Here is a 22,785-nt window from a genome sequence, read left to right on the forward strand (position 1 = left end):
ACAACAAATATTCGAGTACAAAGTAACTCAGATATGTGTTTTAAGATTTCAATATTTAAGAAACTGATGTCTGGAGTGCTGTTTTTCAAACCTTCTATAGTATTATAGACTTCTAAGGCTGTTGTGTTTTCCAAAAAGAAAGTATTATAAATACAGTAGAGCATCGTTTATCCGAAGGTCGGTTATCCGAAACGTCGGTTATCCGAAGGAATTCCAGTCGACAAATTTAAATTTTCGCCAGTGCTGTGGCGCTGTAATCTTTGGCTATGTCTTCGGCTACTCAAATATTTTACGTTTTTGATACTAAATTAACTTCTGAAGTATAATTTTTTATTGTTTTTATATTTTTCAATATATTTATTTTGTTTGTACAAAATAAAAAAATCATTTTTAATGATACAATAGTCTTCGTTAGGCTTAACATCAATGAAAATTTCAATGCAAAGCGACACACAACAGAGAAAAATTTCAACATGGGATAGGTTAATATATTTTTTCGTACATAATCAGTTATCCGAAATATTGATTTTCCGAACAACCCCAGTCCCCAATTGATTCGGATAAACGATGCTCTACTGTATATATTTTATTTTATATAAATAAACAAAATATATATATAGTTCTTATATAACTTATGTTTACATGGGCTACTTTTTAAGTTAACAAACACAAAGAGTAATTACTTGTAGATAACATAATAAAAATGGACATTATTTAATTTTAATTTTTCATTTTATAGAAGTTGGAAGTACTATAAAAATAAACACTGAAAAAAATTAAGAAAGTTTGATAATAAAATAATTCACAATAGAAATAACCTGCATAATTAAAATTTATATTTTTCACATTTTGACATTAATATTAACAATCATCATCTTAAAAAAAAATGATATAGCATCAGTATTGTATTATAAAAATCAAAATATTTTCAATAATTTACTACTGTAGATACATGAAACATTAAACACAACATGAAAATGCATTGCTATCAAAAATTTATATATAAAAATACAAAGATAAAGCATTAAGACAGAAAAAATCTTAAAACACTTAATAGTGAATTGAATCATCTCTCTGGGCATGTGGACGCAAATGATTGATCTTTTAGCATTTGTCCTCATTGTTTTTATTATACCAATAAGACAGAATATTTATTAGCTAATTATTTCCCAAGCATAAATTCCATTATTGGATGTAATAATAGTTTTTTTTTAAATTTTTCAACCTTCATTAAAATAGAATGAAAAATTTTGACTAGATTTTAAAAATTAATTAAAACTTTAATTATTATATGCAAGTTTTTATTTTCACACTGTTCTGTTTTAAAATTTAATAAAAAGGCAAAACAGTATTCATTACTAAATTACATTTTCTTCCATATTCAAAATACACAATTTTATGGAAAAATTAATTGAATCAGAAGTAAAAAAACAAGTAAAATGACAAAGCCATTTTTGGAACAAGACTACGCCTTGGAAACTCAGGGCTTGACTACACACAGTTTTCTAAGGAAAAGAGAAAAATGAGCACTAACCAACGAGGAAAAGCCGACACCAGTACTCGGAGTCATGATATAGATTACGGCAGGCTTTGTTGCTGCCATGGTTATCACGGGTTGCATTGTCATGGGCCCGTTCTTGGCTACGGTAAGCGGGATCACTTCGACACTCATGGCAAGTGTTATCATTATCCATTTTTCTTTGGTATGCTGGTTTTGAGCACTATCGTTCAAAGTTCGCTGGCCTCAGCCACACGGTCATCCACGAGGCATTTTCGGTGAAATTAACCTATCCAATGTCAAAATTTCTCTCCATTGTGTGTTGCCCTGATTGAATTTTTGTCAATGTCTAATGAAAATTTCCCGTTTTTGAAAAAAAATCATGGATATTGTATCGTCTGAAATTATTGTTTTTATTTTGCACAAACAAAATATATTAATAAATGTAAAAACAAATAAAAATTATACTTTGGAAGTTACTTTTAATATGAAATTATAACAACTAGCACCATGCAGTTTCAAAAACATGCAACATTCGCATTTTCAACTACCGAACGAGCAATGCATGTGCAATTCTCACACTAGTGCCTGTTTGTAGAAAGAGTGTCACCATTTTGTATTTTATTTTGACTCAGTTCTTGGTCCTCTGAGTACCTACAAGTCTGGTTTTTTTTTATGTGCGCATGATTTGGGAACCTAATACTTTGTGCCAAATTGCAACTCCTGACATGTCTCATTGACAACTCCCTTCATACCTCTAAGGTGAGCAGCTGTTGACAGCACCGTGATTTTATAAACAAGACATAGTCTTGTCAATAAATAAATAAAAAATAAGAGAATGGAACTTACTGCAATTGTAGAGGAATATTAAGACTATGAATAAAATTTCCACCAAAGACAAGTGAATCTGCAGTAGTAAGTACAGCATGAATCCATCCAGTAGGAATAAATAATGTTTGTCCTTGCTTTAAGACAAGTTTAAAACAAGCATCGACTTGATCACCAAAAAATGTTTCACTCTGATTAGAAGAAGACATCCAATGTTCATATAGAGATAGATTTGCAGATGATGGTTGAATAACATAAAATACTTTTTCACCCTTAAATAAAATATGCATTCAATTTAGTATTAATTTAACTGTTTTTTTTTAATTAAATATAATAAACTTACCCTAAGAACATGATACCAAANCTTTGTTCAGAAAAAAAAATTAATTTATTATTTATATGCTATTGTTAATTCATCTATAATCCTAGCAAACAAATCAATAGTAAATGCAGTTTATTTGTTTAACAATCGAACTCTTCACTGGTGAATGGTAGTGCAATCTTACAATTTTACATCATGAATATTTAAAAGTATGCAAAAATAATTAATTACATAATATTTTTAAAATTAATTTAACTTAAATGACAAGTTTTATTTTAATTAAATAATTGTTTTATTTCATTACAATTTTATTCAGTTTATAATTTAATGTTATTGAATAAAAATTAATATAATCTATTTTATGTCAAATTAAAGGGAAAAAAATTAAAGTCGTTTTAAAATCAAATTTCATTAATATTGTTAAATGTCAAATATTTAAATTTTCACCAAATTGTTTGTTGTTATTTAAGCCGAGTAAATTTCAGAAAAAGCGAGAAATTTCATCTTGAATGAACCTTTCCTAACACGAGTAATTTCAAACATAAGAGGTCGATGCTTTGCTACTAGACCGTGAATTTCCGTTGTCACGAGCTAGTAACCAGATACCAACCAAAAGGAAATTGACTGTCACGAAATCCCAAACATCAATTTCCACAAAATGACTGAATCATATTTTATAATATGAAACTGAATTGATAATAAAGTGACAAAATATGTATTTCGTTAGCAGTTCACTCCAATATTTTTGCAATTAAATTCCATAAATAAGTCGAGTAGTCGATTTGTGCAACTTGCCTTATGAGATTTGATGCTTCGAAGAGATTAATTTTTTTTTTTTTAAATTCATTTTACAATTTTGAAATTCTTTTTAAATTATCTTGAAAATTATAAATCTTATTATGAAACTGTTCAATTAGCTATATTACAATTAAAATTTATATACTATTTATTAAAAAAACATTAAACAAGACTTTCTTACTTTTAGCAATATCATTTTCATAGTAATTTTATAGTTCGTTTGAATTACGAAATTTGTTTATTTTTATAGCTGGAAAGAAAGTAGTATTTGTGTAAATATAAATATATTTTTGTCAAGTTTTACATATTCAACTGAAGCAGAGATGAAAATTGGATACTCGAAAAATATTTGGGAATATTAGATAATGATTATTTCATCTGTTACGTGTGTATATCGAGTTTCTTATAGTATATGACGTAGACATTTCAGCTGTTGTTGGATACTATAATATTTATTTTCTTTGATAATCGAATAGGAAATTATGTTTTAATCTCAAGAAATTTTGTTGAGAAATATATTTAAATTTTCTTTAGATCGTGCCTATCAGTAACTGAGGAAATAAACCATTAAACACTGGTAATTGTTCTGGGTTCGTGCCTGACCAACGAGCTGGCAGCATGGAATTTTCTGTTTCTTCACGTGACTGACACCTAAATAGGGACCAGTTTCCCTTAAAAGTATTTCCGGAAAGCACTTTCTTTGACAGATCGTCCACGGGTCTTATCCGGTCAAGGCAATCCAATCCTGTAGATCGTTGTTTTTTTTTAATTAAATATAATAAACTTACCCTAAGAACATGATACCAAACTGATGAACCACCAAAATCAATATGAAAATCAGTAAAACTATCTTGCACACCCATTAAACAATATTTCATTACTTGAGGTCTAATATAAGGACATCCAGCTGGTAACATTTCTGGCCAAAAATTTTCTACCCAGCTTAATTTTTGTACAATAGTGGGAGGTTTTACCAATTCTGATAACCTAATTTTTAATATAAAATATTTTAATATAAACATTTAGTATTTTATATACACAGAAACAATATAAATTTATTTACAGTAGAGCATTGATTATCTGACCCCCGATTAGCCATTACATCGGTTAACTAACCATTCTAGTCGGCAAATTTCAAATGTCCGCTAGTGACGTGGCACTATAATATTTGGCTATGTCTTGGCTACTTTATTATTATTTTTGTTAAATTTTTGCATGTTTTAGCTGGCAACACAGCTTGACCATTGAAGGAAGGCCAGTATTTAAACAAGACTTAATTTTCTAATTATGAATGGGTGTTTGTTTTGTAGGCAATAAAATAACTTAAAAATAATTTTAAAATAATTTTTAACGATACAATAGCAACGATTATTACTAAAAAAAATAAAAAATTTGTTAGGCTTAACATCGATGAAAATTCAACGCAAAGTTGGTTAATAGCGATATATTAATATACTAATTACATGGGATATACTAATATACTATACTATACTAATAATGTATTTTTTTCATTTTTTTTGATTATCCGACCAACCTGAGTCCCCAATTGAGTCGGATAATCGATGCTCTACTGTACTCATAAATAATATATCAATACAACATACACTTAATCATTTAATATTACAAAAGCACAACTATAATAATGCAAATTTATATAGAAATAGTGCACTAATAGCATTTTCCAGCAAAAACTTTTATCAAACAAAGACTTAATTTATTTAACAAGCAATTTCACATTACATGCATTCAAAACATTTGAAAACAATTTACTTTAACATACAAAATACAATATCTAATAAACAATAAATTTGGATAACTTTGTTTTGTAATAATTTAACAATCAATTTACAAGTAACTATTGATAAAATACTAAACATAATAAGGATAAAAGTAATTTAAAAATTTAAATGATGTAGCTAGTAATTTACATTTAATAAGAAATTATATTATTATGATTTTATAGTCTAATAATTTTTCTCAAGCAAAAATTTTCATAATATAGTAAATTTCAGAAATACATATATTACATTATGATAGAACTGACTACAGTGGAACCCTGATTATCTGGATTTTTGGTTTATCCAGATTATAAAACACAACCCCTGTCTCAGAAAAATAAATACATGGAAAATCTATAAATGCAAAAAATCAAAGAACTAATTACATTCTTACATTCTTCTCATGGCAGTCAATATGTTTTAATAAGTTTGTTTATTTGTAACCTCACAAGTTATTATTCACTCAACACCCTAAAGCTTCTATTGTTTTGCTGAGTTTCACTCATCTTCAAACATTTGTGAAATGAAGTAAACACTGTAAAAATGATATCTAAAGGAAAGAAAGTGATTATCATGTTAAAGAAGAAACTAGAAATATAAAATAAAAGTCTATCTTATTGTTCATTGTTTATTTCATTAACAATTTTTCTGGATTATCCAGATTTTTGGTCATTCAAATCTGATCCGGTCCTTTGTGTTGGATAAACAGGGCTCCACTGTATTTGGAATTGAAAATGAATGCCCTGCACTCTGATGTCATTTCATAAAACTACTAGTTATAGTATTGCAGTTACTAAATTATTACTATTATCTGCACTTGTTTCATTTATCTTTTACATTTCATTCAACATAAACTTTGGAAGAACTCTTTAAAAATAAATAAATAAGCAATTATTACAATTTTCTTCATAATTCAATTATAAGCAGTTATTATTGCAGTGAACCTCAATGTGTGAGCAAATAAACTAAATATTTTATTTCATCATCATTCAAAAAATCCAAAGTTGCAAAAACAGTGAGTGAAATTCTGACCCTAAACGATGTGTCACATGACCTCCTTTGTCATTTAAAATTTCAGAGTTGCATTCCAAATGGCAGCTATGCATGTAACACACAACAATCTGTTTCTCCCTTGGTCTAATGTGTTCCTGATATGAGCAAATTAATTTTGAGTACATTCTATATTCTGTAGCAAGAGTGTCAAATGACTTTCTTTCTTTTCTGTAATTTGGCAATTAAAATACAATAATACTTTTAAAATATCATCTTTTAGTTGCCTATGCAGTTGTAAAATAATATTTGAAAATACTTGAAATAAATAACTTATTTGAAAGTCCTTATTGAAATATATTATTACAATTCATGTATCTGATCATGTAGTTATTATGCTTTCTAAACAATTAATTTCAATATATTCTAATGTAAAAATTTTTAAAATGTATTATATACCTTGTATTTGAAAACTCTAAACTGATGACATTATAAATTTTATAACGAGAAGTACTGTGAAAATATTCCACCCATTCTTTCATTGTCATCTTGATATTGTCTTGCCGTGAAACATCAATAACATCTAAACACCAATCAGCTCCTAAATAAATCAATAAACCATAATCAAAAATCTAAAAAGTCATAACATCATTTCACTGTAATATACATAATAAATGATTTAAAAAATTATTGTAGCTAAAATAAAGAAAATAAAAGTGTATAATAATAAATATTGTCTTTTGTTTTCATCTATACCATAATTTCATAACCTAAGATTTGCAAAAAAAAAAAAAATCTATAATGGCTACTATGTGAAATTTTAAATCAATAATTTTTTCAATTTAGAAGTTTATACATAGGCAATTTAATGTTTTATAGATGCAAATCCACAAAACCTGCTAACTTTAATTTTGTTTTACAGATTTTATAATATTTTATACACACATGAAAATCTGAATTCAGTTATTGGACTGCAATTTGAAAAAATTGTTGACATATAAATTCCCACTGTCATCCATCTGTCTGTCTTTCCTTAATCTCGAGAAAAAAGTTAGATTAGATGAAAGATGAGACCAGATATGGAAACTTAGAAAATGGAGGCCCCAATTAACTATGTATAAACTTCTGATGCAAATCGGAAGTCACATTATTTCAATTCAAAACTTTTCCCTTGAAAGCAGTTAATAGATGACTCCCATTGATAACAGAAAAGTATGATGTACAGAGGCAAACACCACTAATAATTTCAGGTGGAGAGCATCTATTTAAAATTAATTAAAAATTGCAGCCTGGCATTGTGACGATGTCACAATAAATAATTGTTTGTTTTAATTTAATCTTTCTTTTTTCTTTTTCTATTAACTATCTTCATGTCTGTTACTTAAATAATTATGTAATAATTTAAGTCACCTACAAATATAGAGCATTGTTTCAAAATCAACATTCTAACATTAAAATTAATTGGTCTTCCATTGCCCTGTTAGTGTCCCAAGAAGACTAGTGCTCTATTTAGTGCTCATGTGAGGACCCAGAAGGAAGTCAACATAGAAATCCGAATGGAGACTATCAATTGAGAAATTAAAATCTCCTTTTACAACTTGAAAGGGAGAAATTAAAGATCTCGATTAAACAAAGAAAGTTTTTTTTTTTGTAAATTATTTAAACAATAGAAAAGACTAAAGTCGAGGGAAACATGCTGGAAAGGAGTAATATTTAGTCGCAAAACTGACCTCTCCCACGCCCTCCGATCAGTTTTAAATTGTCATCAGGTGACGAGTCGGGACCAATGAAAAGGCAGTTTTAAAGGGAAAACTTATAAAACTGTGCACTCCAAGGACAGAAAGTTCTTGGTTCATAGTGTTCCTCTCCTGGATTTTGTGCTCCTGTTCTTCAATATTAACCAAATCTCAAATATTCAAATGGCTTGAATATTCAAATATCCCAAATACTTATTGAACTTAAATACTTTATATAACTTATTTAGTTAATAATTTATTTAATATTTATTGTTTAACTTGTTTTATCTATTAATAGAGTAAAACAAAAAGTGAAAAAAATAATAATTTACTATCAATACATTTTAAGAAATAAAACTTCAAAATTTAATTTTGATTTGAGTTTTAAAGTGGCATTTTTACGGGCTCCATTATAGTGGTGAAGTGCTTATGTTAGAACTTTTTTGCATCTGTCAGATGTGCATGTGTATGCTCTGTTCAATCCATTTATTGCGCACATCCACATGCATGCACAATGAGACAGTTCACATAATAACAAAAACAAAGATACCGAGTTCAGCGTTACATGCATGTAACGCTGAACTCAGTGTCTTTGTTTTTGTTATTATATATTAATTTGACGTGTTAGTCATCCTATTGATTACTGAGACAGTTCACTTTTGTTATCTAAGTTATGTTCCATTCAATCTATTCATTGCGCATGTCCACACGCATGCACAAAAGGGAACTGAACGTTTTTGTTTATAGTCACTGTAAGCTATAGTAAAAATTATGTGGTTCCTTTAGAATACATAAACCACATCCCTTACTGTATATCCAGTGAAAAATTCTTCTGAACTACTAGATTCCAAGAATTTATAAAATTTATTTTAAACAAAATTTATATTTGATTCACCTTTGTGGAACATTCTATCAGATCAGTTTGAGCAAGCTTGTTTAGATATTGTTATCTCAACTAGAATAGATTAGCAAATAATTGTTCTTATTCTCACCTAGAGCAGAGTTTTATTTAATAAAACAGAATTTGAAACATAAGTGCAATAACATAGGCGTGAAGTGTACATTACTTTTAGAATTTGGAAACATTCAGGATCTAGTCTGTTACCTTTCCTTGTCACAAAGCAAATCATAGGTTCCAAAAAAGGTGCTCTCTGTACACAGTGGCAGATACAACAGAATATGATTGACTCAAAAGAATTGAAATTTATCTATCTATCTGAACTTCAAAACATTGTTTTTAAAAACATTTATGAAGACAAATATAGTTTACTGGACCATCTGCAATACAATCATTATGTACATGTTAATAAAAGGTACATATTAATTTTCTGTTTTAAATTAAAATTCAATGATTATGAAGTAACTGTTGGAAATTGTTTGCAATTTTCTTTAATTATTTTCAATTTTTAAAAAATGTAACATTTTCCATTTTTATGAAACTGTGGACTGATAAAATTTAAAAACTGCTGACATGCATCATGTGAACATTCAAATACATTTAGAATTTAATATGTATTCTAGCTGCATTTTATGATAATCTTTATTTAGATATGTCTCAGCTAACTTGAAAATTTTTGAAAAATTAAGATTTTTCTGATGGACAAAACTTTCTATTAAAATTTTTGAATAAAATACACTGTTCATAAATTAATAAAATAAAAAACTTTCAATAGATATTTTTTTCTGAATTTGAGGTATTCAATATAATTTTAATAAAATGTTCTATTAATATATTGATTCTCTATACTTGCAACAAAAAACTTTAAAATTCAATAGTACTAATCTTAATTTAAAGTGTTTTTGCATTACTTAAAAGACAGCATATTATGTAAATTATGTTTCAAAATATATGTAGAAAAAAAATCCAAGTCATAAAATATTTCCAATATATTATTTTAAATAGATCTTAAATACCATTATAATGCACAAGCAAGAGTAAAATGCAATAAAGGTACACAACTGAGAATAATTTTTTTACTAAAGAAGTCCATCAAAAGTGCTATGCAAAATAATATCCAGTTCAGAATGAGAAATGATACAGATTCCTTTCCCCCCTCTCACACTGCCATTAAACATTATTAAAATTATCTGAAAAGATAATATAATAGAACTAGTATTTGTGTCAGAACAACTGACAATTATATTTAAGTAAAAAAAGAAAATGACTATCACATATCAGAAAATATGTTGTAAACTATAGTTAAGAAATGTAATATCTGTATTTTCATTATATAAAATGTCTCATCAAATTAATCATATGTTTTAAACAATATTTCATTTTACTTTTCTGAGATTTTGACAAACTCATTTTTCAAGTAAAGAGATTTAATTTAATTAGTTTATCATCTAGTCATTTGTGTTATTTTATAATAATTTTACTGCTAATACAATCTTCAAGTTTGTCAGATAGTTAACCATATAATAAAATGTACAGTTTATTGTTAAAAGGAATCTAGGTTTGAATATAATTTATCATAGTATAGGTCAGAACATTTTTCTTCAATTCTTTCATTCATATTGGCTAACATTTCTGTGAGTGGATTTCTTCATAATGAGTGAAATTGTAGCCAGTTGCATAGTTTTTAATTGGTACAATTGACTGATTTGTCAGTGTAAATCTTTTAAAAAAATTAAAAACCCTAAACTCACAAAATTAGCATGTCTTTAATTTCAAGTAATTAATTAATTTTAATTTTATATATATATATATATATATTTTTTTATATTAAATTATTGTTCAATAAAATAAACTTACACAAATTATTAAAGTTAAAATTTATTTTCAAAAACACCAATATACATACCAATATTTTCCATTATGTCTGTAACAGTAAAAGTGTCAGGAGGCATTGAGAGTCCTAGCCCTGTTTTATTTTCAACTATAATTGGGCAGTGAAAGCCATTTTGAATCAGATATGGTAAAGTCAATTGCTGTCCCCTTAATTTCAATACTATATCATCCGCACTAAAAATGAAAAACAATTTACAATAGAATCTTTTACATAATTAACACTAGAAAACAATTATTTGTAACAAAAAATATAAATTCCAAAAAATATCTTTACAGTTATTCTTTTTTACTGAACAATAAAAAAAAGCATTCAAATGAGATTAATGATATTATACAAACAACAAACTGGATCTTATCTTTCAATGATACCAACTTATTGTCTTTGGATAAAATAAGAAAATAATAAACAAGATGTTAAGTCCTATTTTCACTGATTTTTCATTATGCTTGTAATTTTGAAATGTTGATATATGCATCATATAAGAATGAAATTATGGTTTGTATAATTGCAATAGTATAAACATAAATAAATATTTTATTTATTATTAAATAATACATAGTAAAAATAATATATTCTTAGACTATNTCAATTCATATTTCATTAATTTACAAAAAAATTGAAATTGATTATTAGTAATTTCATTCATTGATAAAAAATAAATATGTCAATTTCTTAAAACGTAACAATACGGAATTAACAATTAAAATGAATGAAATGAAAAAGACATTCAGAAAAAAAAAATGTCTTTTTCATTTCATTCATTTTAATTGTTAATTCCGTATTGTTACGTTTTAAGAAACTGATAATTTGTTTCATTCAGAAAAAAAAAACAAATTATCAATTTCTTAACGTTTCATTCATAAAATTAGTATAGAATTCATAGTTATGATAAATGTACACTTTAAACTTAATTTCCAAACAATTACAAATATTCAGAAAAAAAAAACAAAACAATTAATATAATTAAAAGACTATAAAATTCAAAAAATTTCATACTGTGAGTTAATGTAAAATTAAAAATTAATGTACTGCATGTTGTACAGTACATGCAATTGTAAGATGTAACTAATTACAGTTTATCTAAATGTATGCCAAATAATCCAAATAACAAAATAGTAATAATTTCATTATGACAGTACGATGTTTCTTGTTTATTCTTATTATTATTAAGGAGTTGGAAATATTAGTTAGAAACCTTTCAGCAAAAAACAAAAATAAATAAAAATAAAATAAAATACAATTTTATTAAATTAAAATAAAATACAATTTTAATTTAATGCATCATAAAATGATTAAAAATTTTAAATTGGATTCAGTTTAATTTGCTATTACATTATGTCAATGATTTTTTAATTTGACAAAAAAATGGAATTTTAATATATACAATTATTAAATAATTGTATATAGTAAATTCCTGTGAAAATTAATGGTTCGTCAGCTAGTATTTAATAACTATAAAATAAAAGTAATAAATTCAAAATTAAGATTTTTCACTAAGCTTAAAGACTACAGGGTGTGCACAAATATCCTCCATGATTATAAATGAGTAAAATTTCATAGCAGTGGATATTAGTAGTAAACACACCAGATATTTGTGTCATAAAAATGGTTCATGAAATTGTTTTTTTTTTTTTTTGCTCTGTGACATTCCAACATGAAAAACTAGCTGGTAACAGAAGAAAGTAAAAAGCAAAATGGCACTAGTCCCACATCAACATAACTGGCGTATTGTGGAATTGCAAACATGAAGTGTTGTGAGGCAGCATGCCTTCAGTTAGAAACTTAATGTTAAGGTAACAACTGACAAGATGACTGTGAAGTGGTACAATGAATTTCTGCAGTCAGAGGAAAGGACATTCAGAACAGCAGCCTATCAATGCTGAAGTTGTAGAATTTGTACAAAAATAATTTGTTTGTAGCCCTAAGAAGTCTGTATGCAGAGTTAGCCAGGAATTAGAAGTCCTAAATCCATCATATCTAAAGTCTTACATACTCATCTGAGGCTTCACTCTTACAAAATGAAATTAGTGCATAAATTACACCATGATGATCCTCAAAAGAAACTAACTTTCTGTGAACATTTACTGATATTGATGGAGGATAAGAAAGACCTGTTGTCAAGAATCATTTGAAGTGATGAGGCAGGTTTCCATATCAGTGAACAATGTCAAGATTTAACATAACCAACATGTTGTTATGGAGGTTAAATGTACTTTAAAATCAATGTTTTTTGTGCTGTATTTAAGGTGTATGGGCCATTTTTATTTTGGGAGGGCATCATTATTGGTTCCAATTATCTGGATATGCTAACTAGCTGTTTCCACAATTGGACAAAAAGGGAAAAAGAACTCCTCCTCTTTCAACAAGAGACAGAGCACCACCATACTGGCAGCTCCATATCTAGCAACATCTGAACACAACTGCCAAGTAGATGGATTAGGTGCATCGAGCTGACAACAATGTTATCAGCATGTGGACACTCGGGTCACCAAATCTCATTATCTGCAATGACTTGTGGGTTATGTCAAAGATATGGTGTACAGTACTGTACATACCCCATTGCCTGAGAATCTGTAACAGTTGCAATAATGCATCACTGCTGGTAATAAGGTGGTAATATTGTCTTGTATTTCACATATTGTGCAGCAAACATCATGCTCGAAATTGCTTCATGAAATGCCAAATAGTTTAAAAAAATATTAACACTGTTGGCTTTATTATTTTACTAAATATCACTTTTGGTAGCTGTTATTATGATCTATGTATGTATGTATGTATGTATGTATGTATGTATGTATGTATGTATGTATGTATGTATGTATGTATGTCTCTTTAATCCGAAAATTAAGTTCGGTAGACTATCATTACAGCTTTCAGGTTAGACAACTGTTGTGGAAACAATAAAAGAAGTGTCTAACCTGAAAGCTGTAATGATAGTCTACCGAACTTAATTTTCAGATTAAAGAGACATACATACATACATAGATTTATTAATTTACCTTTAAAATTTCTACAAGCCAACAGACAGTGTTAATATTTTCTTATGTGAAGCACATATTGAGTGTCTGTGAGGTAAGCACAAAAAGTTGAATTTCACATTCTAGTGATACCAATGTCATGTATATATGACCATAGACAGTGACTTCAAGCCTGTTTAAAACTGCATATGACATCTGTGGATACCCTGTATAAAAGGCAATTTGAACATTCAAGGATTGAAAGTACCGCTTAACACTGATTCAATATAATGCGATCTGCTCAAAGCCTTAAAAAAGCTCAAAATTTACGCTGATTTAAATTATTGTGGAATTTCATTGATTTGTTTATAATATGATTATTTGCAAACACAAACCAATCAGCAAAAGGTGGCAAAAAGGTTACTTTCTTTAAATCTATGTTTGTTTGGTGCAATTTTGGAAAAAATATAACATCATGGATGCCATAGGAAATATCGACTTCGCTTGGCAAGAATTAACTGATAATTGCACAAACGAAGTGTGGAAGTTATGGCTGAAGGTATCCAAGAATTCTCAACGAGAAGAGCCTATCGCTGTATCGTTATGTCGACCAAAGTCAACCTAATTGATACAGCAGGACTAGGAGATGTAGACGAGCAGGATATTGAGGAGTTACCGCAGGTTTCTGGTGAGAGCCTTACCAACGATGACCTTCAAGAACTGGCATAACAAGGAATTCACGTAGAACTGGAAAATAGATTCTGAAAACAAAGAACCCAAAAAATTCTCTACAGATTTCCTTAGGAAAAGTTTGGAAACGATAACCGAAATCGTTGATCAAATTGTAGTGAATGATTCAGATTTTGAAAGGAATGCAAAAGTAAAACAAGGTGTTTTGGATGCAATCTTCTGCTACTGACATTTGCTTAAGGAAAGAAAAAAGTGACAAATGAAACTTCATGACTTTTCTGAAATTCTCTTTTCTTGCGATAAAGTCAGGACCTTCGTCACAAAAATGAACTTTACATTTCTGTGTGCATATGTTTATGTTATTTAACATATATTATTATACAAATTAATATAAAAATAACTTAAAATTAAAGTAAAATTTGTTTGCAGTGTGTAGCGTCTTTGTAATCCAAAAAGATGATTGGTAGACGAACGAACAGCAATGCTGTTCGTTCGTCTACCAATCATCTTTTTGGATTACAAAGACGCTACACACTGCATTTAATGATACAGCAACCACGTCCTCTACATTGTTTATTTTTAGATGCATGTTCCCCTATCCCTATTTACTCTATGTTAAAATGACCTTGTTTAACACTTTCATTTAGCGCTTTGTCATCTAGAAACGCATCCCCTGCATTAAGCGGGGTTTTACTGTATTGGATATTAATAAAATGGAATATAAATAAATTTTGTACTGCTTTTTTAAAGAACAGCATCATAAACTAGCCATATAAATATAAAACCTAAACTAAGCTTATTTAATAAAAAAGAATAATTTTAAATTATTTTTCATTTATTTCAAAATATTTGTTTAATTAATGTACAAGATAGCCTTAAGATTAGTTAATTGAAATGTATTTTAAGATTATTTTCAAAATCAGTTGAAAATTTGTATGGAACAGTTGATTTCTTGCTTCAGTCACTTCCAGTAAACAAAATAAACCACAAAATAAATGAATGGAAACCAGTTTGATTATTTCAATTGGATAAACCATGTTATAGTTCTTCTTAAAATAATATTTAAAAATACAGTAAAAGTTCTCTAACTTGAAGTTCCAAGGGGCATGAAAAACTTTTGAGTTACAGATGTTTCAAGTTAGAGAATTAACTGTAGAGTGAAAAATGCCAATTCTGTATAGATTTGTATTTTTACTTCTCTTGCATTATGTAAAGAAGTCTTTGATAGCTTTTTGTTTTAAACAACTTGTGTAACACCTTTCAGCAAAATGTTCAATGTAGCTGATGGTATTGAACAGTTTTGCAGGTACTGTACATCTTGCTGAGATAAAGCAAGAGGTTCTCTCACTTTGGACACAGGAATACCACAAATGGAAATTAGAAAATAGATACAACCAACCATCTGAAAATTTTATGGAAATCCAATAAATAAGATCACTTTGGATAGAATAAATATTAAAATTTAAGTCAGGGAAGTTGAAAATAAGATTAATCAGTGTCAGGAGATTATGAAAACCTTCAACTTGGAGAAAATTTGAGTTAAGGAAAGTCAAGATGAAGATGTTAAATCCTTATGCTATTCTATTGAGACCTACCAAGTGATTCATTTTCTTTGAGTTAAAGAAATATTCAAGTTACAGACATTTGAGTTGGACAAGCTTTACTGTATATTTTATTTAAGTGATTTTTGATCCATCTTATACATCTCTCAGTAATACATATTGAATCTGTAAATTATTTCTAAAATAAAATAGCTAATTATAAATTTTAATTAAAATTGTCTAAACAAAAATCATAAATCAATATTTACCTAGTAAAATGTCTTGATTTTAATTCTCTTATAAAAACTGAAGTGCCTGTTTGAACAGCCTAAAATATAAATGAATCTTTTAATCATATAAAAAATTTTACATATGAATTATATTTTTCATGAATACCATATATCTGCTCAGATAAGACAATAGTTGAATCATAAAAAAAGGCCCTCAAAATCCAGAATTGCCTTATAGGATAGATACAAAAAAAAAAAAAAAAAAAAAAAAAAAAAAAAAAAAAAAAAAAAAAAAAAAAAAAAAAAAAAAAAAAAAAAAAAAAAAAAAAAAAAAAAAAAAAAAAAAAAAAAAAAAAAAAAAAAAAAAAAAAAAAAAAAAAAAAAAAAAAAAAAAAAAAAAAAAAAAAAAAAAAAAAAAAAAAAAAAAAAAAAAAAAAAAAAAAAAAAAAAAAAAAAAAAAAAAAAAAAAAAAAAAAAAAAAAAAAAAAAAAAAAAAAAAAAAAAAAAAAAAAAAAAAAAAAAAAAAAAAAAAAAAAAAAAAAAAAAAAAAAAAAAAAAAAAAAAAAAAAAAAAAAAAAAAAAAAAAAAAAAAAAAAAAAAAAAAAAAAAAAAAAAAAAAAAAAAAAAAAAAAAAAAAAAAAAAAAAAAAAAAAAAAAAAAAAAAAAAAAAAAAAAAAAAAAAAAAAAAAAAAAAAAAAAAAAAAAAAAAAAAAAAAAAAAAAAAAAAAAAAAAAAAAAAAAAAAAAAAAAAAAAAAAAAAAAAAAAAAAAAAAAAAAAAAAAAAAAAAAAAAAAAAAAAAAAAAAAAAAAAAAAAAAAAAAAAAAAAAAAAAAAAAAAAAAAAAAAAAAAAAAAAAAAAAAAAAAAAAAAAAAAAAAAAAAAAAAAAAAAAAAAAAAAAAAAAAAAAAAAAAAAAAAAAAAAAAAAAAAAAAAAAAAAAAAAAAAAAAAAAAAAAAAAAAAAAAAAAAAAAAAAAAAAAAAAAAAAAAAAAAAAAAAAAAAAAAAAAAAAAAAAAAAAAAAAAAAAAAAAAAAAAAAAAAAAAAAAAAAAAAAAAAAAAAAAAAAAAAAAAAAAAAAAAAAAAAAAAAAAAAAAAAAAAAAAAAAAAAAAAAAAAAAAAAAAAAAAAAAAAAAAAAAAAAAAAAAAAAAAAAAAAAAAAAAAAAAAAAAAAAAAAAAAAAAAAAAAAAAAAAAAAAAAAAAAAAAAAAAAAAAAAAAAAAAAAAAAAAAAAAAAAAAAAAAAAAAAAAAAAAAAAAAAAAAAAAAAAAAAAAAAAAAAAAAAAAAAAAAAAAAAAAAAAAAAAAAAAAAAAAAAAAAAAAAAAAAAAAAAAAAAAAAAAAAAAAAAAAAAAAAAAAAAAAAAAAAAAAAAAAAAAAAAAAAAAAAAAAAAAAAAAAAAAAAAAAAAAAAAAAAAAAAAAAAAAAAAAAAAAAAAAAAAAAAAAAAAAAAAAAAAAAAAAAAAAAAAAAAAAAAAAAAAAAAAAAAAAAAAAAAAAAAAAAAAAAAAAAAAAAAAAAAAAAAAAAAAAAAAAAAAAAAAAAAAAAAAAAAAAAAAAAAAAAAAAAAAAAAAAAAAAAAAAAAAAAAAAAAAAAAAAAAAAAAAAAAAAAAAAAAAAAAAAAAAAAAAAAAAAAAAAAAAAAAAAAAAAAAAAAAAAAAAAAAAAAAAAAAAAAAAAAAAAAAAAAAAAAAAAAAAAAAAAAAAAAAAAAAAAAAAAAAAAAAAAAAAAAAAAAAAAAAAAAAAAAAAAAAAAAAAAAAAAAAAAAAAAAAAAAAAAAAAAAAAAAAAAAAAAAAAAAAAAAAAAAAAAAAAAAAAAAAAAAAAAAAAAAAAAAAAAAAAAAAAAAAAAAAAAAAAAAAAAAAAAAAAAAAAAAAAAAAAAAAAAAAAAAAAAAAAAAAAAAAAAAAAAAAAAAAAAAAAAAAAAAAAAAAAAAAAAAAAAAAAAAAAAAAAAAAAAAAAAAAAAAAAAAAAAAAAAAAAAAAAAAAAAAAAAAAAAAAAAAAAAAAAAAAAAAAAAAAAAAAAAAAAAAAAAAAAAAAAAAAAAAAAAAAAAAAAAAAAAAAAAAAAAAAAAAAAAAAAAAAAAAAAAAAAAAAAAAAAAAAAAAAAAAAAAAAAAAAAAAAAAAAAAAAAAAAAAAAAAAAAAAAAAAAAAAAAAAAAAAAAAAAAAAAAAAAAAAAAAAAAAAAAAAAAAAAAAAAAAAAAAAAAAAAAAAAAAAAAAAAAAAAAAAAAAAAAAAAAAAAAAAAAAAAAAAAAAAAAAAAAAAAAAAAAAAAAAAAAAAAAAAAAAAAAAAAAAAAAAAAAAAAAAAAAAAAAAAAAAAAAAAAAAAAAAAAAAAAAAAAAAAAAAAAAAAAAAAAAAAAAAAAAAAAAAAAAAAAAAAAAAAAAAAAAAAAAAAAAAAAAAAAAAAAAAAAAAAAAAAAAAAAAAAAAAAAAAAAAAAAAAAAAAAAAAAAAAAAAAAAAAAAAAAAAAAAAAAAAAAAAAAAAAAAAAAAAAAAAAAAAAAAAAAAAAAAAAAAAAAAAAAAAAAAAAAAAAAAAAAAAAAAAAAAAAAAAAAAAAAAAAAAAAAAAAAAAAAAAAAAAAAAAAAAAAAAAAAAAAAAAAAAAAAAAAAAAAAAAAAAAAAAAAAAAAAAAAAAAAAAAAAAAAAAAAAAAAAAAAAAAAAAAAAAAAAAAAAAAAAAAAAAAAAAAAAAAAAAAAAAAAAAAAAAAAAAAAAAAAAAAAAAAAAAAAAAAAAAAAAAAAAAAAAAAAAAAAAAAAAAAAAAAAAAAAAAAAAAAAAAAAAAAAAAAAAAAAAAAAAAAAAAAAAAAAAAAAAAAAAAAAAAAAAAAAAAAAAAAAAAAAAAAAAAAAAAAAAAAAAAAAAAAAAAAAAAAAAAAAAAAAAAAAAAAAAAAAAAAAAAAAAAAAAAAAAAAAAAAAAAAAAAAAAAAAAAAAAAAAAAAAAAAAAAAAAAAAAAAAAAAAAAAAAAAAAAAAAAAAAAAAAAAAAAAAAAAAAAAAAAAAAAAAAAAAAAAAAAAAAAAAAAAAAAAAAAAAAAAAAAAAAAAAAAAAAAAAAAAAAAAAAAAAAAAAAAAAAAAAAAAAAAAAAAAAAAAAAAAAAAAAAAAAAAAAAAAAAAAAAAAAAAAAAAAAAAAAAAAAAAAAAAAAAAAAAAAAAAAAAAAAAAAAAAAAAAAAAAAAAAAAAAAAAAAAAAAAAAAAAAAAAAAAAAAAAAAAAAAAAAAAAAAAAAAAAAAAAAAAAAAAAAAAAAAAAAAAAAAAAAAAAAAAAAAAAAAAAAAAAAAAAAAAAAAAAAAAAAAAAAAAAAAAAAAAAAAAAAAAAAAAAAAAAAAAAAAAAAAAAAAAAAAAAAAAAAAAAAAAAAAAAAAAAAAAAAAAAAAAAAAAAAAAAAAAAAAAAAAAAAAAAAAAAAAAAAAAAAAAAAAAAAAAAAAAAAAAAAAAAAAAAAAAAAAAAAAAAAAAAAAAAAAAAAAAAAAAAAAAAAAAAAAAAAAAAAAAAAAAAAAAAAAAAAAAAAAAAAAAAAAAAAAAAAAAAAAAAAAAAAAAAAAAAAAAAAAAAAAAAAAAAAAAAAAAAAAAAAAAAAAAAAAAAAAAAAAAAAAAAAAAAAAAAAAAAAAAAAAAAAAAAAAAAAAAAAAAAAAAAAAAAAAAAAAAAAAAAAAAAAAAAAAAAAAAAAAAAAAAAAAAAAAAAAAAAAAAAAAAAAAAAAAAAAAAAAAAAAAAAAAAAAAAAAAAAAAAAAAAAAAAAAAAAAAAAAAAAAAAAAAAAAAAAAAAAAAAAAAAAAAAAAAAAAAAAAAAAAAAAAAAAAAAAAAAAAAAAAAAAAAAAAAAAAAAAAAAAAAAAAAAAAAAAAAAAAAAAAAAAAAAAAAAAAAAAAAAAAAAAAAAAAAAAAAAAAAAAAAAAAAAAAAAAAAAAAAAAAAAAAAAAAAAAAAAAAAAAAAAAAAAAAAAAAAAAAAAAAAAAAAAAAAAAAAAAAAAAAAAAAAAAAAAAAAAAAAAAAAAAAAAAAAAAAAAAAAAAAAAAAAAAAAAAAAAAAAAAAAAAAAAAAAAAAAAAAAAAAAAAAAAAAAAAAAAAAAAAAAAAAAAAAAAAAAAAAAAAAAAAAAAAAAAAAAAAAAAAAAAAAAAAAAAAAAAAAAAAAAAAAAAAAAAAAAAAAAAAAAAAAAAAAAAAAAAAAAAAAAAAAAAAAAAAAAAAAAAAAAAAAAAAAAAAAAAAAAAAAAAAAAAAAAAAAAAAAAAAAAAAAAAAAAAAAAAAAAAAAAAAAAAAAAAAAAAAAAAAAAAAAAAAAAAAAAAAAAAAAAAAAAAAAAAAAAAAAAAAAAAAAAAAAAAAAAAAAAAAAAAAAAAAAAAAAAAAAAAAAAAAAAAAAAAAAAAAAAAAAAAAAAAAAAAAAAAAAAAAAAAAAAAAAAAAAAAAAAAAAAAAAAAAAAAAAAAAAAAAAAAAAAAAAAAAAAAAAAAAAAAAAAAAAAAAAAAAAAAAAAAAAAAAAAAAAAAAAAAAAAAAAAAAAAAAAAAAAAAAAAAAAAAAAAAAAAAAAAAAAAAAAAAAAAAAAAAAAAAAAAAAAAAAAAAAAAAAAAAAAAAAAAAAAAAAAAAAAAAAAAAAAAAAAAAAAAAAAAAAAAAAAAAAAAAAAAAAAAAAAAAAAAAAAAAAAAAAAAAAAAAAAAAAAAAAAAAAAAAAAAAAAAAAAAAAAAAAAAAAAAAAAAAAAAAAAAAAAAAAAAAAAAAAAAAAAAAAAAAAAAAAAAAAAAAAAAAAAAAAAAAAAAAAAAAAAAAAAAAAAAAAAAAAAAAAAAAAAAAAAAAAAAAAAAAAAAAAAAAAAAAAAAAAAAAAAAAAAAAAAAAAAAAAAAAAAAAAAAAAAAAAAAAAAAAAAAAAAAAAAAAAAAAAAAAAAAAAAAAAAAAAAAAAAAAAAAAAAAAAAAAAAAAAAAAAAAAAAAAAAAAAAAAAAAAAAAAAAAAAAAAAAAAAAAAAAAAAAAAAAAAAAAAAAAAAAAAAAAAAAAAAAAAAAAAAAAAAAAAAAAAAAAAAAAAAAAAAAAAAAAAAAAAAAAAAAAAAAAAAAAAAAAAAAAAAAAAAAAAAAAAAAAAAAAAAAAAAAAAAAAAAAAAAAAAAAAAAAAAAAAAAAAAAAAAAAAAAAAAAAAAAAAAAAAAAAAAAAAAAAAAAAAAAAAAAAAAAAAAAAAAAAAAAAAAAAAAAAAAAAAAAAAAAAAAAAAAAAAAAAAAAAAAAAAAAAAAAAAAAAAAAAAAAAAAAAAAAAAAAAAAAAAAAAAAAAAAAAAAAAAAAAAAAAAAAAAAAAAAAAAAAAAAAAAAAAAAAAAAAAAAAAAAAAAAAAAAAAAAAAAAAAAAAAAAAAAAAAAAAAAAAAAAAAAAAAAAAAAAAAAAAAAAAAAAAAAAAAAAAAAAAAAAAAAAAAAAAAAAAAAAAAAAAAAAAAAAAAAAAAAAAAAAAAAAAAAAAAAAAAAAAAAAAAAAAAAAAAAAAAAAAAAAAAAAAAAAAAAAAAAAAAAAAAAAAAAAAAAAAAAAAAAAAAAAAAAAAAAAAAAAAAAAAAAAAAAAAAAAAAAAAAAAAAAAAAAAAAAAAAAAAAAAAAAAAAAAAAAAAAAAAAAAAAAAAAAAAAAAAAAAAAAAAAAAAAAAAAAAAAAAAAAAAAAAAAAAAAAAAAAAAAAAAAAAAAAAAAAAAAAAAAAAAAAAAAAAAAAAAAAAAAAAAAAAAAAAAAAAAAAAAAAAAAAAAAAAAAAAAAAAAAAAAAAAAAAAAAAAAAAAAAAAAAAAAAAAAAAAAAAAAAAAAAAAAAAAAAAAAAAAAAAAAAAAAAAAAAAAAAAAAAAAAAAAAAAAAAAAAAAAAAAAAAAAAAAAAAAAAAAAAAAAAAAAAAAAAAAAAAAAAAAAAAAAAAAAAAAAAAAAAAAAAAAAAAAAAAAAAAAAAAAAAAAAAAAAAAAAAAAAAAAAAAAAAAAAAAAAAAAAAAAAAAAAAAAAAAAAAAAAAAAAAAAAAAAAAAAAAAAAAAAAAAAAAAAAAAAAAAAAAAAAAAAAAAAAAAAAAAAAAAAAAAAAAAAAAAAAAAAAAAAAAAAAAAAAAAAAAAAAAAAAAAAAAAAAAAAAAAAAAAAAAAAAAAAAAAAAAAAAAAAAAAAAAAAAAAAAAAAAAAAAAAAAAAAAAAAAAAAAAAAAAAAAAAAAAAAAAAAAAAAAAAAAAAAAAAAAAAAAAAAAAAAAAAAAAAAAAAAAAAAAAAAAAAAAAAAAAAAAAAAAAAAAAAAAAAAAAAAAAAAAAAAAAAAAAAAAAAAAAAAAAAAAAAAAAAAAAAAAAAAAAAAAAAAAAAAAAAAAAAAAAAAAAAAAAAAAAAAAAAAAAAAAAAAAAAAAAAAAAAAAAAAAAAAAAAAAAAAAAAAAAAAAAAAAAAAAAAAAAAAAAAAAAAAAAAAAAAAAAAAAAAAAAAAAAAAAAAAAAAAAAAAAAAAAAAAAAAAAAAAAAAAAAAAAAAAAAAAAAAAAAAAAAAAAAAAAAAAAAAAAAAAAAAAAAAAAAAAAAAAAAAAAAAAAAAAAAAAAAAAAAAAAAAAAAAAAAAAANATTATCCGACCTAATTGGGGACTGGGGTTGGTCGGATAATTGAAAAGTCGGATAACCGAAAAGTA

General features: G+C 20.2%; 1 protein-coding gene across 1 annotated transcript in view; it reads right to left on the reverse strand.

The window, feature by feature from the left end:
* Window positions 1-2,343: 2,343 nt before the first annotated feature.
* LOC111630442 (lysine-specific demethylase 7B-like) overlaps window positions 2,344-22,785 on the reverse strand; it is a 65,171-nt gene continuing 44,729 nt past the window's right edge. Inside the window, exons 4-8 of the mRNA XM_023374547.1 lie at window positions 16,200-16,258; window positions 10,755-10,915; window positions 6,674-6,815; window positions 4,235-4,433; window positions 2,344-2,598 (exon numbers count right to left, since the gene is read on the reverse strand). Of these exons, the coding sequence (XP_023230315.1) occupies window positions 2,344-2,598; window positions 4,235-4,433; window positions 6,674-6,815; window positions 10,755-10,915; window positions 16,200-16,258 (816 nt within the window). The remainder of the gene's footprint in view (window positions 2,599-4,234; window positions 4,434-6,673; window positions 6,816-10,754; window positions 10,916-16,199; window positions 16,259-22,785) is intronic.

Source organism: Centruroides sculpturatus, unplaced genomic scaffold, assembly GCF_000671375.1.
Source record: "Centruroides sculpturatus isolate CEXI.00-Female unplaced genomic scaffold, Cexi_2.0 scaffold383, whole genome shotgun sequence".
Taxonomy (NCBI): Eukaryota; Metazoa; Arthropoda; class Arachnida; order Scorpiones; family Buthidae; genus Centruroides; species Centruroides sculpturatus.